The sequence below is a fragment of the Centroberyx affinis genome, unplaced genomic scaffold, assembly GCF_046629955.1.
Source record: "Centroberyx affinis isolate AG114_WGS23_722 - 3 ecotype Tasmania unplaced genomic scaffold, CSIRO-AGI_Caff_v1 ptg000557l_1, whole genome shotgun sequence".
NCBI lineage: Eukaryota > Metazoa > Chordata > Actinopteri > Beryciformes > Berycidae > Centroberyx > Centroberyx affinis.
Window position 1 is genome coordinate 1 of NW_027279200.1, and position 18776 is coordinate 18776.

At 40.4% G+C, this 18776-nt stretch overlaps 1 protein-coding gene and 1 long non-coding RNA gene across 4 annotated transcripts; one reads left to right on the forward strand and one right to left on the reverse strand.

Moving 5' to 3' along the window:
• Nucleotides 1–571: 571 nt before the first annotated feature.
• Nucleotides 572–2219, reverse strand: LOC139643049 (uncharacterized). The gene is made up of 3 exons (XR_011695061.1): nt 2051–2219; nt 743–819; nt 572–650 (listed from the first exon to the last, which is right to left on the reverse strand). It is a non-coding gene; the product is annotated as an uncharacterized lncRNA (long non-coding RNA).
• A 1067-nt stretch (nt 2220–3286) lies between these two features.
• On the forward strand, nt 3287–16778 carry slc9a6a (solute carrier family 9 member A6a). Of its 3 annotated transcripts, none has more exons than XM_071518186.1 (16): nt 3287–3640; nt 4872–5071; nt 6291–6368; nt 6597–6673; nt 6898–7010; nt 7433–7538; nt 8788–8929; nt 9483–9588; nt 10009–10097; nt 10746–10859; nt 11342–11453; nt 11766–11919; nt 12314–12350; nt 12432–12517; nt 13023–13128; nt 13698–16778. In XM_071518186.1, the coding sequence occupies exons 1-16, from the start codon at nt 3349–3351 to the stop codon at nt 13974–13976; spliced, it is 2091 nt and encodes a 696-aa protein (XP_071374287.1). In that variant the 5' UTR covers nt 3287–3348; the 3' UTR covers nt 13977–16778. The 3 variants fall into 3 exon arrangements, with proteins under 3 accessions (XP_071374287.1, XP_071374286.1, XP_071374288.1); XM_071518185.1 differs by having other exon boundaries at nt 12314–12344; XM_071518187.1 differs by having other exon boundaries at nt 4872–4975; nt 12314–12344.
• Nucleotides 16779–18776: the final 1998 nt, after the last annotated feature.

Below are 18776 nucleotides of genomic sequence, written 5' to 3' on the forward strand. Positions count from 1 at the left end.
TGAAGCTTTAGACACGTAGGATCAATGAATAATTATCTCTATCACTCATGATGCGATTGGTGGCACTGATGGAACATCATTCCTATAATATTGGAGATTATATGTTAATATTTGAGCAGGATCGTGGTGCAGCTGCAGAATGTAGTTTGAAAGTGAGTTTTTTTAAATAGGGTGCATAGTCTTAATGTGTTTTAACAGCATTTCAGTGACAATGTTTAAATTTACTACAGTTGTTGAAGTAGCTGAAATAAAGTCACTAAATGCTGTTGAGCCAAGATGCAAATAGATGTCTAAAAATGTAAAATCTACTGTATTTTAACCTTGATGCCTTTTCAAGTGCAAATCACCAAACACATTATTACTGGATCAGATTGTGAGCTTACAATCATGTCTCTATGTCTTTGATCTATATATTTTTTAAAATCTTTAACTATGTTTTTCATCTTCAAAACTCAGAGTTTCCTATCTCGGGGTTAATCAACTCAGAGTTCAGGGTTAGACTCAGAGTTTGTTGAACATGCTTTCTGGAATGGACCCCAGCAGTGTAATTGCTATTGGTAAACCGGCTTACGGTGCAACTCGATGGTGAGTCTGTCTTTCAGGTTCATGCTGCTGGACTGGGCAATCCTTCTTACTGTTGAGGCATATTCCTTTAAAAGAAAAAGATGAATTGTCATTTGCAGAAAACACTCAGATTCAATTACCCGTGAATTATCATTTTCAGCGTGTGTAACACTCCTACCATGGGCAGCCGCAGGACAAACTGACTCTCCAACTCATACGGAGCATCCTCTTTGCTCTTTGATCCGACCTTCCCAACTGCAATCAGAACACATCACCAACAAGATTCATACCGTTACAATAGTTCCCTTGTTGCTTGTTTTGTATTTATGTAATTGCAGTCTCCATATTCCACCATGAACACACTGTGATCTGTTTGACCAGCAGACCCTAACCCATCTACTGTATATGGACTCTGCCTAGTATTAAAGAGAGAGTTATCTTTGTTAATGTTAAATTAGCATAAACAACGTTCACAAGTAATTCCTCTGATAATCTGTCAGTTCAAGCTAGATTTGTGCACATGAACATGCCTAAACAAGCCTCTGCCACGGTTCAACACCAAAATCCTAAATCTACTGTTGTCAAGAGACAAAACCTGGAGCTGATACACTGACAATGTATAGGAAAACTAGTTGATCTTCAGGATGATCGTCAGGGAAAAAGTTAAACATATGAAGTACCCCACTTTCTCCCAAAACAAAAATGGGGTTTGGGGTTCATGATTACAAGTGCCAATTTTGCCATTATAAAAGTCACAAACCAGTTTTAGTACTACAACTTGCACTAGAATCAAAGCTGGTAGCCATAACAGGGCCAAATAGAAACAAAATGACCTCAAAACCACAAGTGTTGCAAAATATGAATTGTTACAGAAGTTACAGAGGAAATACTGTAAATGTTTATATTTTCTGGTTATCAGAGAGGAGTGTTGTTTCCCAACTGTTCTTGCTTCAGGAGAGTTGTTGATGCTCGTAAATATTGATTCAACTCAGTGATATAGTGGTAAATAATAAGTGTATGTGTGTGTAAACTACGACCTCTTGTCGGTGACCATCATGTCTAACAAACAACAATATCAACAAAGGTCAATTCATGCTGTGTTCATTAAAATACCTTATCTTACCATAACACGTACATTGTTTTGACATCAGTCACTATTATGTGTACTATGAATTTACGTAAACGGTTTTTTTAAGCCATTTTCTGGGTTTACGTGCATTTAGAGTTGCATACAAAGTGTATAATGTTAGTGTACCGTTATCAAGCTGTGTACATCAGATACAGTGAGTTCCTAACTAAGATACAAGCTTTAAACAGTCAACACCCAACAATGTGACACCAATATTAGCAGCCCGCTCGCTATTTTATTTTTGTTTTCATCAGATTTAGCATTAGCAGTACTAACGTTAGCAGCATGTTTACAACACAGAGGCAAATGCTAGCTAGCGTTAGCTAAGTAAGCTAAGATAATGCCAAAAGCTACTACCTTTCAGTTTGGAAGTCATCTTTGTTTTCTTATTTTGCATGAGGTAAATGACGTTGCCTTAATATATTTCAACGTTAAAACTGACACCCAAGTAAAAGGGCGATTCCGCTTAACGTTAGAATTGACGCGGTTCACACGGAACAAAATACAGAACACCGGCGGATTGTTCTTCTCTTGCTGCATTCAGGTCCTCCTCGGAAGTCCCTGTTTCTGTTCGCTTCAGCTCCTACGACACATACTTAATTATCAGATAGACCATGTGCAAAAGTCGAAAGAAATGTTGTAATAGCAATGCAAATATACACATATGTAAATCTAGTTTCGACAGCCACTATGTATGCCGTCCTCGTGTTTCCTACTACGTTGTAGCAAGGATTATATGGTTTCTTTCCACTTTTGGTTTTACTTGTCAGGATAGGTTAGCCAATATCATGTAGTAGCCAAAGACTCACGAGGGAATGACTCAGCAAACCGGGATCAACATGCTCGCTTTTACCTCCGAAATAAAGGTAGTTCACATTAAATTTATAACACAGAATATCGCTTTTCCGAGAAAACGTGAATGCCACATTTTCACTCTGTGTCGCGAGACTTGTCACATTGCGCACACTGGATATCGCCGTCATCTGGACAGTTGGAGGATTACAATCAAAAGGAAAGGGGTTTTGAAAAGATAACAAAAATCCCACTCAAATATCACTTATTTTGTAAGATACTCAAATTATGGTTAACTGAAATATTTTTTAGTTGTACTTATATCCAAATGACATCATCAGTGAAGCACCCTTGAAATACTAAAATAAATAATTTTTGTGTACTTTTTTTGATTACCAAAATGGCTCATCTCGGATATTACATGACACAATTTTGTAATCATAACAAAAATCTTCTAGCTCATCTAGCTCACTTCCAGTTCAAACTGATGAAAATCAAACAGATTTCACAATAAGAGTCCTCAACTAGAACTAGCTTCAACAGCTACGGAAATGTTCCATGTAAAAGTGCCAAATCTATCTTTGCTCAATAACAATTTCCTTTAAAAGTGACCGACAATACCTGACGCTATACTTTAATTCGCTGAATCAATTTAAACTAACAACGTTTTCCTAAGGCATTTTATACCGAAATAAACATTGTACGTTTTCTGGGGAAAAAAATACTTTCACTTCCGGGCCGGGATCGATCCCTCTGTTGCTGTCGTCTTTCTGCTGTCTACCTCCCAGCTTGCATAAAAGATTTCAACAAAGTTTGGTTTTATCGACGACGACATTACAATAATTGGCCACTGAGTAACCAAAATGGGGTTTAAATTGACTGTCAACAGTGCCAGGAGGGCAACGAGGACACTGTGGCTGCTCATGCTAGTGAGTCTGTCTGTCTGCATCTGTGTTTGCAGAGCATCATCTCCAGAGGACGACAGTGCCATGGAGAACATCGTTACAGAGAAGAAGGCTGAGGAGAGCCACCGGCAGGACAGCGCGGACCTGCTCATCTTCATCATGCTCCTCACCCTCACCATTTTGACCATTTGGTTGTTCAAACACCGGCGATTCAGGTTTTTACACGAAACTGGATTGGCGATGATTTATGGTGAGAAGCCCCACCTGACTTGAGTGATGTCATCAGTGCTGTTACTCTCTTTTTTGGCACTAAATGTTGATTTCCTGACCCAGTACTGTTTTGTAGCTGTGGGCTCTCGTTACACGGATAATGCTGGCCTACATTAGAAATGGTTGCATGCCAGCAGCAGGCTCATGTTAAATGTTCCTCTGTTTTCAACCTCAGCAGTTTCACTAGTATTGCTGATTTTAAGTATCTTAAGGATCAGTATGTTACAGTTACATGCTGTAAGGTAATATGCCTAGTTACAGCAGTATGTTGCTGTTGTCATGTGAAAACCATGTAAATCCAATCTTGGTGATTTTCATGTTTTAACTTCAATTAAAGGAATACATGCTCCTGTACAGATTGAGAAAACTCTGCAAATCTTGGGCTTATGAAACCTTTTCAAAACCGAAAATACATCAGAAACACATGGCGGTGAAACAAAAGGCTGTTTTTCTTAGTTCCTGAAAAGCTGACATTTTGGAGTTCTCATTTAGCCTGTATACAGTGATGGAAAGAGTACTAGAAAGTCTGACTCAAGTAGAAGTATTGTTACTTTGCTGATATTTTACTTAAATAGAAGTAAAATTACAGATATAAAAATCTAATCTATAAATCTTAAGTAAAAGAAAAAAGAAGCTCATTTAAAATATACTTAAAGTAAAAGTTACTGAGTCACTTTTTCAGAAAAGAGCATCGTTACATGTGATCTTTTCCATGCAATTCTTAAAGAATGAGAGGACTGAGTTCAAACTTGATTCTTTTAATTGGACAATTTGGAAATTACAAAATTAAGTGCACAAACAAAGTAAAGCCATATTACTCTTCTGACTGCGAATGGATCCACAATTGGACAATTTATGATGGTCTTATGGAGAGCCACACCATCTGTTCTGTAATGGATGTGATTTAAAATGTAGTGAAGTACAATACTTAAGTAAAAACACGCTTAATTAAAAATAAAATTACTGACTTTAAAAAATACTCAAAAATATACACAAAAAAGCTACTCAATTACAGTACTGAGAGTAAATGTAATTAGTTACTTCCACCCTTGTCTATATGTCTACATCCTCTACATCCTGCTATTAAACTCGGCCTTGACATCCAAGCAGGTCAATATTTTTTATCTCACGTCGTACATTCCTTGTTTCAACCATATCCTGCGTAAAACTATAATCAGCTTTCCCCCCCAATGTCCTTTCTCTCTGTCCAGGCTTACTGGTTGGTGTGGTCTTGCGTTACGGCATCCACGTTCCTCGGGACATCAGCAACGTCACCCTCAGCTGCAACGTCAACGCCAGCCCCGCCACCCTGCTGGTGAACGTCAGTGGCAAATTCTACGAGTACACTCTGAAAGGGGAGATCAACGCCAACGAGGTGGACGACGTGCAAGACAACGAGATGCTGCGCAAGGTAGAGACCAGAGACCCGTGTGTTATTGTGTCAGCGGAAACTGGATGTAGGAGAAAGGCTTGTACAGTCTCTGATAGGTCGGAAAGCACCAGCATTGGCTACATTTCACTGGAGTGAAGTTTCTAAAGATCTTAAGGTTTCATACTGTTATTTCTACAAATCTGATCTTCTATCTGTGAGGCATTTCAGTTGATTTCTCTGTTTTTATGCAGCATGAATTCTCCAGTAGCTTCCAGTCACCAGTTTTCTCCCCACGTTAATTAACTTTCGCATTTACTGCACTGCAGTACAATGTTGGGAAATCTAAAACCTGACCAGAGCTTTTAGAAAAAGGGCTCAAAACTTACAGAAAAGGCTTATTACCTCCGCCAACAAAGTAGGACGGAGGTTAAGTTTTCACCCCTCTCTGTTTGTTTGTTTGGTAGCAAGATAACTAAAAAAGTAACGTATTTGGATGAAATTTGGTGGACAGGCCCTTTACCCAAAGATCAGTTGATTAGGTCTGGAATTTCCACTACTAGGTGATTATCATTTTTTAATCCATAACTGTTATGCTGGGTTCATGTGCTGGTGGGAATTTCCGACTTCTGGGACCTCCAAGTCGGCTACTAAACAGCATTTCATTCATATGCTGTTATCTGGGAAAATCAAACCCGGAAGACAAATGATAAACAAACATAAACCGTTACAACTGGGTGCCGCTCTGCAAGATGGGGAATTGTTCAGCGTTGGTGGAGGTTTGCGGTCACCAGATCTGTGTAAAAATTTAAAAAACAAGATCCTGGCCTTAATGACAGCATTCCACACCGGCCATTTGGTCTTCTAGAATGAAAGGTGATCTGATGAAAAGCTTTACTGCTGTGAAATTAGTATCAGCTGACATTCATTTGCGTCCGTCTGTGTGGAGAAACTGTCCCCGTTCCCCATCTTGTGATTTCACTCATCTTTGGTTGGTTGGCCTGGGAGCCGCCTCAGTCTGTCCCAAATGTGTCATTTCTGATGATACATTGATCAAACTCATGCATTAATTGCAGCAGCATGGAAATCCAAATATTTTGTCCGGCCAGGATTAGCAATAATTGCCCTTTGGAGGATTCTCGTTTGAAAGCAGATGTTTCATTGTGTATTCCAGTGATTCTGCACTATAATATGATACTGAGATATATATATATATATATATATATATATATTTATTTTTTTATTTTTTTTTGTGGCTCAGGTGACCTTTGACCCAGAAGTGTTCTTCAACATCCTCCTACCCCCTATCATCTTCCATGCCGGCTACAGCTTGAAAAGGGTACAGTATTGTTACTGTCCCTACCAATAAGCAGCACATATAATCTAAATGCTCAACAATTAGAAAGAGTAGCTATTTTTAACACACATGATTCTGCTCCTCCTTTGATGTAATGTCCTTTCATTTTTAGAAACCTAATTAGTTGAAGCTTTTATTAAAGATGAATGACTTGGATTGTACTCAACATATAGATAGATATTTGATGTGTTTATTGATGGTGTCTTTCAGAGACATTTCTTCCGAAACATGGGCTCCATCCTGGCTTATGCCTTTCTGGGGACAGTCATTTCTTGTTTCATCATTGGGTAAGAACAATATTGCTTTATTTGCCAACAGATTCCCCCCAAAAACAAGGTCCACTGCTCTGATTTCACATATACATTCTATGTTCTAGGCAATATGCACAAAAGAAACTGTATTCCAATGCATTTTTGGTATATGTCAATTTCTGTGGTGGTAAAGCATGCGTGATGTCAGTACGGTCGGTGTTGCTGATATGGAAAGTACCTGCCGTTCCCCTGTTTGCCAGGTTGCTGATGTACGGCTGTGTGATGCTAATGAAGCAGGTGGGACAGCTGAATGGAGACTTTTTCTTCACTGACTGCCTGTTCTTTGGGGCCATCGTCTCTGCCACAGACCCTGGTGTGTATGATGGCTTTCAGTCTGCAGTAACAATTGCTTAATCAGCAGCTTTGAGTATGTCTTAGATAGTTATATTGTAATAAAAGGACAGTTTTGATGACAAGGAAGTACATTTACTATGCAGTTTTTAATTGAATTAGATTTAAATGAATGATTCTTGCTCGCAGATTACACGAAATATAAGTGGAATTCAGTTCTGTCCCTTAAAACGTGACGCTTTCAGTACAAATAATACATAGTCTGTTTCACAAACACAAAGATTAAATTCCACTAACAAAAACAATCCACCCTAAAACATGGACACCAGCTGCCACCTCTGAATTGGCTCAGTGACACGTATTGTTATTTGGGTCGGTTCTTATATCATGGAAGAAAACAAGAGGGATCCAAGAAGTGTGTGTGTGTTTGTGTTTGTGTTGCAGTGACGGTGCTGGCCATCTTCAATGAGCTGCAGGTGGATGTGGATCTGTATGCTCTGCTGTTTGGGGAGAGCGTGCTCAACGACGCGGTGGCTGTGGTTCTGTCCTCGTAAGTCCTCTGCCTTCCTCACACTCTATCAGCCATGAGTCTGCGTCTATCCTGATCCATCTAGAATATTTATGTTGCCAAACTTCTTCTACTGCTTAACTAAGGTCACCAGAGCTGCCAAGATACTGTTTTTGTGAGAGAAATGGCGGAAGTGCAAGTCATGCATTTTGTAAAGATCGGCTTGTGACCTTTTTTAGCTGCACCTCATACCAGCTTCTCATTAACACTGTGGGAAAACGTGAGGCTGCCCCCCTAAGCCAACACTTCTCGGTTTGTCTCCTCCTCTGCGTGGAACTCGGTTATTATTTCCCCAGAATTGTAATTCATTATGGCAGGCCCAGTGGAAGGGCCGGTCCCCAGGGAGAGAGTGTGGAGGAGACTCTGACCAAACCGTTGAATGGGTGTACTAAGTAGAGCAAGGCAATGCGTGCCTCTGCCTCAGGACAAACATGACAAAGCACCAGCCATTTGATATTAGATACTAGCTCAACACCAAAGAAGCAGACCCTTTAAAATAGTTATGCATTTATTTGTTTGGTTAACCCTTATGTAACCTGGTTTAGCAAATTCCTATTTACATTAATGACATTACATTCATTGAAATGTATCCAGAAGCCTAGGAGAGGGCAGGATGCCAATATATTCGTGTCGACAATCTCCCAAAATATATGGTGATTTGTTTTGTAAGTGTGGGGACTGGGAATGGAGAGAGATAATAAACGTCCTATTAGAGTCAGACCTGGTTCAAATATAATTTACAAATACTTTTAATGGTTTGCTTTATCCTATTTAAGTGCCAGATGAATGGGGTTTGCCACATAGAAAATTACAATGAGTGCCGGAAAGGTTAGACTATCTCAGTAATATATTCTGCTTTTTTTTCCATACTTTCCTGTGATTGACAACTATTAAACAACTATTTAAATTGTCCCGATGCGTCCTCTCCTGCTGTCCCACACTCTAGATTAAGACCAAGGCTAAGAATTATTTGCAAATATACTATTTGACCCAAGTCTGACACATCATAGTCTCAAGAAGCTGTGAGTTTCTGCCTGGGATCAGTCATTTGTTAGCGATGGCTGTGAAGGCCCGATTTTCAGGAAGAGAGGCAGGCATGAAATGCTTTAGAAAAAGCCAAAGAGACTTACTAACAGGCAAAAATATTTGCCTGATAATAGCACGAGTAGTAGTTCTTGTAGTTCTTATTTACTACTGAATGTATGTGTGGTGTTTTATTGTGTTACACCAGGTCCATAGTAGCGTACCAGCCACAGGGGGACAACAGTCACACCTTCGAGGTCATGGCCATGCTCAAGTCCTTTGGGATGTTCCTGGGAGTCTTCAGCGGCTCCTTCGCTCTGGGCGTGGCCACCGGAGTCGTCACCGCTCTCATATCTTTCTTGCTGTTTTAATTTTTTATTACGTCTTTAAAAACCATCCACTATAGCATATTTACAATTCATGATTGCAGTTTAATATATTAAGTGGCATATTCATTATTTATTAAATTGGAAGTGATCTCCCAGTGTACAGTGTAACAGATGAGTTATGTATACATTACATTACATTACATTGTATTACATTGTATACAACGCTGCAAAAAATATCTTAAGTCATTTCGGCAGTATTGAGTCTTAAAATCTTTTCTTAAATCAAGTGAAAAAATCTGTCATTTGGCTAGATAATTTCACTTGTTTCCAATATAGTTTAATTTGTTTCAAGAATTCTCCTGAAACGGGTGACAATATTTTAAAATAAGTTTATAATAAGAAAGTTCTTGACACAAGTTTATTTGTGTTGGAAACAGGTGAAATTATCTCACCCCACTGGCAGATTTTTTCAGATTCACATATTAGAAAAATCTGATTTTAAGACTAAAGACTAGATTGAATGATTTAAGATATATTATTTGTGTGTATTGTTTAACTCCTTGACTGACCTTACGTGACCAAGTTCACCAAGCTGAGGGATTTCCAGCTGTTGGAGACGGCTCTGTTCTTCCTCATGTCATGGAGCACATTCCTATTGGCTGAGGCCTGTGGCTTCACAGGTAACACACACACACACACACACACAGACACATGGAACTAACACTGCCAAGGTTAGGGGTTCGATACCCACGCAGGTCACCCATACTAAAAATGGGTGACTTTGGCTCTTTGGATAAAAGAGTCCACCAAATAGTATATGATTTCATTTGTTGTCATCCTCACATATGCAAGTGAAGGTTGTACTATTTTTGGGTGCTAAAAAGCTTTGAAAATTAAAAGGAACCAATAAAAGAATCAATAAGGAATCAGAGCCTGCAGACTGTCCTCCCTGTGGAGGGGGCAAGCAAAACTGAATTTCCCTACGAGGATCAGTAAAATATAACATTACATTATTGTTCTTAACTGATTATAGAACCAGGGGTTAGCTGTATTGATCCACTCTCTTTTCTGTCTGTGCCCCCTCCCCCGCTATGTTGTAGGAGTGGTGGCAGTGCTGTTCTGTGGAATCACCCAGGCCCACTACACCTTCAATAACCTGTCTCCTGAGTCGCAGGACAGGACCAAACAGGTCGGACTAGAACTACAACTACACTAATAGCCATTCTGTTTATTTATGCTATCTAAGTATCGAGTTTGTACCTTTGTACCTTTTGTATCTTTATTTTGAAAATGAAAAATAGTTTTGAAACTGACAACAAAGGTCTGAAAGCAAAAAAAAGTGAAAATGTGACATAACTAATTAGTTGCATGTCATGTTTTACAATATATCGTCATAATAAGATAATCAACAATGTGTTGGCAAAATACCTAGTCAGTATTTACATTTGCTGTTATGGTTCAGCAACACGTTCAGCCATCTTCATCAGTAGAGAACTGATGTGCTTGACTTGCCATTCAGCTGTCATAGCGTGCCTCTCCTCTACACCCCACCCACACCAATACAGGGTGAAGAAGATTTGGATGAATGAAAAACATCTTCTCTGTTTTTTTGAATAATGGAAAAAAAAGATTTGAATGGCAAAGTAAGGGACATTGTAAATGAAAGAAGAATCCAGAACTGAAAACTGAAAGCTTTTTTTTTCACTTTCAAACCTTATGCAAGATACAAAATATAACTGAAAATGTTACTGCACTGGTCTTGTTTTAAATGTAATGTGTAAATGTCATCGTTTTCTTATTCCTACATCAGCTGAAGAAAATGTTGTTTGTGTTGTAGCTGTTTGAGTTGCTGAACTTCCTGGCGGAGAACTTCATCTTCTCCTACATGGGTCTGACCCTGTTCACCTTCCAGAACCACGTCTTCAACCCCATGTTCATCGTCGGGGCTTTCGTATCTTTTCGTATAAAACTACCTGGGGCCAACTAGCGAATGATACACAATAATGAATGATTGTATGTAAGCGTTATGATGCTAACACCAAGCCTGATATGCTGCTTTATCGTTATAGTGGCTACTTTCACTTTTAGGTTTTAGTTCTCTAATCCCAGAGCACCTCCCCACTTCCCACACACACACACAGGCACACACACACTCCATCTGATCAGCTCCACGTCATGCTATTAACCCCCCCAGTTGGCAACCCCCCCTCATAAACCAGTTTCAACATTATTCAGCAGTCAAAGAAAATGGTGACGTCAGTGAAGTTCCCAGACTATTACAGGCTACAACCAAGAAGCAAACAGTAATTGACTTAAAGGGAAAACCACAAGCTATAAGTCTATTAAATAAGCGTGGTGTATGGTGAGTGGGCTACACTAGCTCTCTGTTTTGTGCTTGGATCAAGACCCTTCCTTGACCACGTTCCCTCCCAGCTGGCAGTGTTCCTGGGCAGAGCCGCCAACATCTACCCTCTCTCCTTCCTTCTCAACCTGGGCCGACGCAACAAGATTAGATCCAACTTCCAGCACATGATGATGTTTGCAGGTCAGTAGTGTGCAGATGCTTTAGTTGACGATAGTATGTCTTCTATATCCTGATTATTGTAAAACTTATTCAGTCATGTGTAAGACCTGTATGAGGGAAATTGAGTTTTTGTTCCTTTGCACCCTGTCTTGGAGTACTGACTTAACCTGATTGTCTACTGGAGTGTTTTTCCAGTTCCTGCATGCCGCTGTGCAAAGTGTTATCTAACCAAAAGATAACACACACAGGCATGTAAACACTCATTTCCGGGCTTGACTTGTCTCACACAGAAACTTGTATATGTGTGTGTATTCTCCCCACTGTGATCCTCAGGGCTGCGTGGGGCGATGACCTTTGCCCTGTCCATCCGGGACACGGCCACGTACGCCCGACAGATGATGTTTTCCACCACGCTGCTCGTGGTCTTCTTCACTGTCTGGATTTGTGGCGGGGGAACCACCCAGATGCTGTCCTGCCTGCACATAAGGTATGACCTCACCTCACCGTAGATAGCACTGTCAAAGTCAGTCCTGGGTCAGATAGTATTTGTACACAATTAGCATTTGTTTTAACCTGCTTGGAGCCCCAGATGGGTGGGGTTTTCCACATCAGGGCATTTCAGATAATGGTAAATTGACTTATAAAATACTTTTCTTTGATTGTCCAGACTTCCTGACACCGATGGCATTGCTTTATGTTGTGTAACGGACCCATCTGGTACTCCTAGCAGGTTAAAATGCCAAGAATCCCATACAAACAGGAACTTAGAAACAAATTAGGAACTCTCTATATAGTGGAAAACACATGTACTTCCCAATGCTATTCTGGTTTGACAATTGATTGTGACTGTAACTGACTTAGATGTCTGATTCTTTCAACAGAGTGGGAGTGGACTCTGACCAAGACAACTCTGTGAGTGTAGCCCTTGTGAAAGATTTGTTACTATAATGTGACCATGAGTATAAGAGAATACCAAACTGCATGTCTGTTTTTGTCTAGATGAGTATTGCTGAAGGCTCAGAGAGGAGGAGCACCAAGCAAGAAAGTGCCTGGCTTTTCAGAATCTGGTACAACTTTGACCACAAGTATCCTTTGGTGTTTTCTCCAGAAGAAAATAACATATTTTTAGATTATCTGTGTTTAGATTGTCTACTTTGTGTCTTTGATAAGCTGTAAGTTTATAAGAACTTGATAGGTTTGTAATGCCATAAACACTGACTGGTGTTTATGGCATTACTGAGACTGGTGTCATTACTAGCTAGTTAGCTGTATCCAGTAAGTTTAAAGCTGAGCAATGACTATCCTGTGTAGTTCACAGTGTCAGACAGCAGAGGGTGTACCAAGTATAGCCTCTAAAAAAATAGCCTCCTTTATTGGCTGTGTAAGTCAAGTCAAGTAAGTTGCATATTAACTTAATAACTTGGTAAGTATCTTGGTTACTAACTTGTATAAGAATGACAGAAACATGGGTATGAAACCACAACTTTATTGAATAACCTCAGCATTCATTATTCACACTCTCTGATACTGTCTAATGGCTCACAGTGCTTCTTTCAGTTGAAACAGTCCTTGACCCTAGCCCCCCTTCAGCTACCTGAAGCCGATCCTGACTCACAGCGGCCCCCCGCTCACAGCCACGCTGCCCACCTGCTGCGGCCCGCTGGCCCGCTGCCTCACCAGCCCTCAGGCCTATGAGGTCAGACGCTAGTTCATAATGCTATTCCTGACCAAATTTAATTTGTGAATTTTTCATTCTCTATTGTTTGAATTTAAAAAAGCTGTTGTAATGATGTTTGTGACATGCGGCAAGGAGGTTCCATTGGATTGGACACGAGATTTGCTCTATTGAGCAGATGATCAAGCATATGATCGTTGCACTTGACCTATGCACAAGTCAGAATTTCAACTGTTCATTAAAACCTTGAAAGTTTGTGGATTTGAGAAAAACAAAATAAGGCCTTTATGTAGGTGGCCTTGAAAGTACTTGAGTTTTTGTTAAAATATAGCACCCAAATTCTCCAATATGCCTCAACACTTAAAGTCCTGAGGAAAGCCCTATGATGGAGATTTGCTTTGATATTGCAGCAGTTTTAAACCAGTGTCCAGTGTCCTTTGACCAGTAACATGTCTTACCCCAAAACATGGCAATTTTGAGACCTTGAATTTAACCAAAAAAGATCATGAAAGTCATTAAAAACTCCTTGATTTTGATGTGTGGGAACCCTGGGTATGGAATATCTGACATGCTCTCTCTTCCCCCACCAGAATGAGTGCCAGCTGAAGGATGACGACTCTGACCTCATCCTGACGGACGGCGATATCAGCCTGACCTACGGTGACATCACGGTCAGTACAGACGCCACCGGAGCGCACACCAGCGGCGGGCCGGCGGGTGCCTTGGCCGGCGGCGCCACCTCCGAGGACCTGGACCGAGAGCTGACGTACGGAGACCACGAGCTGGTGATGAGAGGCACACGCCTGGTGCTGCCTATGGACGACTCCGAGCCGCCCTTCACAGACCCACACCACCGCCTACGGATGTGAGGGCGGAGTCTCAGCCCGGCCCCAGACAACCGTCCGACTCACCCGACCGACCGGAGAAATCGAACAAAGGACTAGTCTCTGACACTCCTTCTTTCACTCTTCCACTTTTCTGTCTCTTACTTTTGCACCTTGCCTCATCCCTCCTGCTTTTTCCACTCATTTTCTCACCATCTCACGTTTTTTTTTCACTTCCTCTATAGTGGCAAATCACTGTCTCTACCTCATTCTCGTTCTGCTCCTTTCCACACCTTTCTGGCATCTGGCAAACTGTAATATAGTCTATTTATTTGTTGGGTTTTGGTTTTCAATTGAAAATGATCATTTTTGTTTAAGTTTGGATTACATTTGTGTGGCAATCACCTTACAGTAGCATTGCACAGAGGTCTAGAAGCATGCGTTAGTCTCTAAATTGAAGTCAAAGTACCAACCACTAGCTAATTTGTCTCTGTGTATCACAAGAGTACTATAACTTTGATATGCATGCTAAGGATGCTTCTGTTGTTTTCTGTGTGTGGGAGCCTGGGAGGTTGAGGAGTTTTGTGCTTTGGGTCTGACCTTGAATGTTGCTGCCTTCTCTCTGTGCGTCACACAGTGCGATCAAAGGCATGCTGACCCAGTGGCTAAACATTACTGTACATTTGGTTACAATCAAGTGCCTGGTGATTGTAGTTTTAAGCCTGGCAACCCATCCTGGATCACCTCTGGGGGGCAGAGCCAATTCAGAATGGGCAGTCATGCGGTAGTAGTTTTCCTCTATTAAAAAAAAAAGACACCTCTGTCCATAAGGTAGCAATATACTCAATGGGCGTTGGGCTGTCGGTTAGTGCTAATTGCCTGTAGATAGCTTGTAACAATGATGCCACTGATACAGTGAAACCTGGCAGTGAAAGTTGTGGATCTCTCCCAATGACCTTTGACTGTGACTTAGAGAGGGATTTTACACCTTATTTTAGACGCTGATGTCGCTTGCAGCAGAATGAAGGGCTGTTGTGTCGAATACGAGATCCAAATGAGTCTTAAAGGTGAAAGCTAGTGCCATTTTTGTCCTGCATTTTCAATTTTGTGAAAATTGAATGCAGACAACCTCAAAGTGTTTTGTATTCTTTTTGAACATAGCTTAGCTAAATAAGTAAGCTAAATCAAATTTGTCGTACTCATTTAGCATTGTGTGTACATTTTCTAGTACATCTTGCATTAGTGTCAAATTTTCTCATTAACTGAATCTGAAATTCACATGTCGATATATTAATTTGATATTGCAAAATACTACCATGTTTTTGGTAAGCACACAATTTATTTCGCGAGTATACCTTAGGCAACTTAGAGCAATGTTTATCTCTGTGTTATTTGATTTTATACACATTATCATGATAGGGCCATGAAATCAGTGAGTGTGATCACATTTGTGATAATTCCAATTAATCAATCCCTGATATGAGAAGATATTTTTTCGGTATTTAGGCAGTTCATCTTTAGTAGATTCCCACGACAGATAGGGTGCAGTTGTTTCTGTGCTCGCTAAGTTTCCCCTCTATACACAGCTGAGGTCTGCTTTTGATTCCTGTGGGTTAATGTGTCGAGAGTTTAACAACAGAATAAACTGGAAAGGATCACAAATAAAATATGATGTTGCATATCATAAAAAGGTACGCATGGATGGATATGTTACATGTAGAAAGTATCCCATATTATACACTGAATAGGCTATTGTGTTTTGGTAGCTCTACAAGGAGAACTGAAAGTTTTGTGTCTCCTTCTGGGTGCAGAGTAGCAGCTGTTGATGTGGTTTAACAGGAAGCGTTGATAGGACGTCACCCTGGCAACGCAGTGTTGATGCGGACAGCAGCGAATCGGCTGCCAGACGACACTCCAACAAGGTGGCTTGAAGAAATGGGTGTTTGTCCTCAGGGCAAGATGAAGAAACAGGGTTTATGCATGATGGATGCGAGTGGGTGGGGTTGAAGAATAGAGTGGGAGAAATTGGGGATGGGAGAGAGAATTGGAAGAACAGTTGTTTGTTTGTGTGTGTGTGTGTGTGTGTGGGGGGGGTGATACAGAGGTGGAAGGAAGGATTTTTAGATACAGCTTTCCCTTCCACAGTGTTATCTTCTGCTGTGCAGGAATTTCTAATTGAGAGTGTTCACATTTTTTTTTTTTTTTTTAAATCAGGCATGCCTATTGACACCACATTGTCCAGAAAAATGAATATTTTTCCACCATTTTATACTTTTTTTGTTTGTTTTATTAAATCTTATTATATAGAAGGGAACTGATGAAGTAAAAAAAAAAAAGAAAAGTTGAACCATTTGCACTCGTCCTTTGAGAATGTCTTTTTTTTTTTTTATTGTGTTGCTATGATGCTTGTCTTATCTAACTGCTGCTTTTGTATTATTTACCTTATGTTTTGGAAGGTGGTGGAAAAATGACAGAATTCATGTAACTCCAATGAATGGTAAATTAATGTTCATTACAAATTCAGTTGATTCATTGATCAGTCATTATCTTACTTTGTAAAGATTTATTTCCATATTACATGGGCAGTTGGGATGGTTGAAAGTCCCACCATACTGTAATTGTCCTATCTTATGACTTTGCCATTCAGGTAATTTCTATGTATGTTAGCAACCAATTGCTGTTAGAATGCTATTGCCATGACCTATACAGAGCATGAATCAGTCTCATCCATTCTCCATTGATCTTGGACTCTGGGAAAAAAAACAAAAAACAAAAAAAAGAAATCAAACCAGAATTGTGTGCCACTGTTCTTTGACTGACACATTAAATAATGTGAAATCTGCAAAAGCCCATATAGGTTTACGTATTTGCCTGTACTGCTCTGCCAGTATGTGTTCTCTCTCTCTCTGTACTTTGAATGGTAACTTGTGATTGGCTTTGATTATTGGAATCTTGTCTGAAGTAGCTGACCAAAGGGGCTCGCTGTGCTCTGTGTTTTCAGACGGTCCACTCTATCTTTATACTGCAAATTCTGTGTGCGTGTGTCTGTGTGTGAGTGCGTGTGTGTATACGCATGCGTCTATGTGCACATACGTCTGTGCTCATGCTGGTGAGTGTGTATGTGCGTTAGAGAGCATGTGTGTCTGTGTGTGAGAGACAGAGGGAGACGGTGTGTTGTCTCGTTTCCTCTGTGTTGCAGGTACGGACTGTTTACATCTGTGTAAATATACCCTCACCTGTTCATGTGCGTGCAACGGTCAATAAACAGAAGCCTGTGCTTTTGATTAAACCGCTCGCTGTAACAGCCTCCTCATTTGCCTTGTTTTGTTACATGGCGTGTCTGGATTGTGTGAGAATGCAGCTAACGAGCTGCAGAGATCCCTAACCCTAACCCTAACCATCCAGTCCAGAGCCTCCTGTTAGATTTGGTCAGGAAAGAGACAAGAAATATGGAAAGAGATTAGAAGAGATTGTATTTGAAATGCATGTATCTGCATTTATCATCCTTATATTGAACTATTGAATTTAAAAGAAAATGCATTTGTTTTCAAATATTATAATATTATAAAATAATGTAAGGTACAATTTGAAATTTAATGCAATGGCTTGAAAATGAACAGGATTATTATTGAATTTAACTTTTCAAATTTGGTTCTCCCAATTCAAATTTACTTTCCCTCATTGAAATTCAGGTTCCTGAGAAACACATCCCGGAACAAGTGACATTTATTCCCTGAGTGTTGACTGGAAGACGACGGCCGCCTCCTCCAAGGCTGACAACAGTGGGCTAAACACTCGTCACTCAGGCAACCACAAGTCATGTGGCACTGCGCCTTGTTCATCTCCTCAGCCAAAGATCGACTCTTATTCTCCCAACTTGGTGAAACAGTTGCAAAGCTTGTCATTTAATGGACATTACATCAACTTGATGTGAACTGACTGATCATTTTTCCTGTCGCTCTCAACTGGCAACTATTGCATTAAACAAAAATAGCAAAATAATTATGTTAAAAAAAAAATTAATATGACACTTCATCTTTCTAGGGAATAGAGGAGTGGTGTGAATGTGAAGCAGCGCTCTACACAGCCAAGTGTGACGACGTTTTATTCTCCCCGGCATATTTTCTGCTAGATAATATGCTCCTAATATGGGCACAACTCTCTCCACTCTGCTCAAGAATGCCTGTATAGTGGAGTTAGAGTCCAGGAAGGAAATAGTAGTTTTAAAGGGCAACTTACACTGTCTTATCTAAATAGATAGTCCTCCCTCTCCCCCTCTCTATCCTTCCACCTCAATTTCCTCCCCTTCCCTGTTCTTTGGCAGAGACTCTTACCCATTTGACCTTGTGTCTAGAGGATCTGTGCAGTCTGGGCGTCTTGTGGCTCAGCAGCCACTCAGCACCTTCTGGCCTGGACCTGGAACAGGCTGAGTGTCACAGCGAGCTCCTACCTGGTCACCGCTAACTTTGTCTAGTCTGCTCACTGCAAAAAATACCAATTCAAGGGGCAATAGGCAAGATTTCATTGCCCCATAGCCCAAAATGACCATAATAGTATATCTACATTGGGTATATGGGGTTGGTAATCAATACCAATGACAATTACTTCGCCAAGCACTGAGATTTCTGGCTTTCAAAAATTTCCAGCCCACTTTGGAACAAAAACTCTCTGCCCATTGGTATTACAAGACATTCTCAACCTCTTCACTGCTCTGATTAGCTAGCTTACTCGTCTCTGTTGAAAAAATCTCCATGTTGTTGCAGTTCCTACTGGTAGCCAATGGAGGTCGTAGATTACTTAATGCCCCTTTAATCGTATATTAAGTCTTAAACTGCTATTTCAACA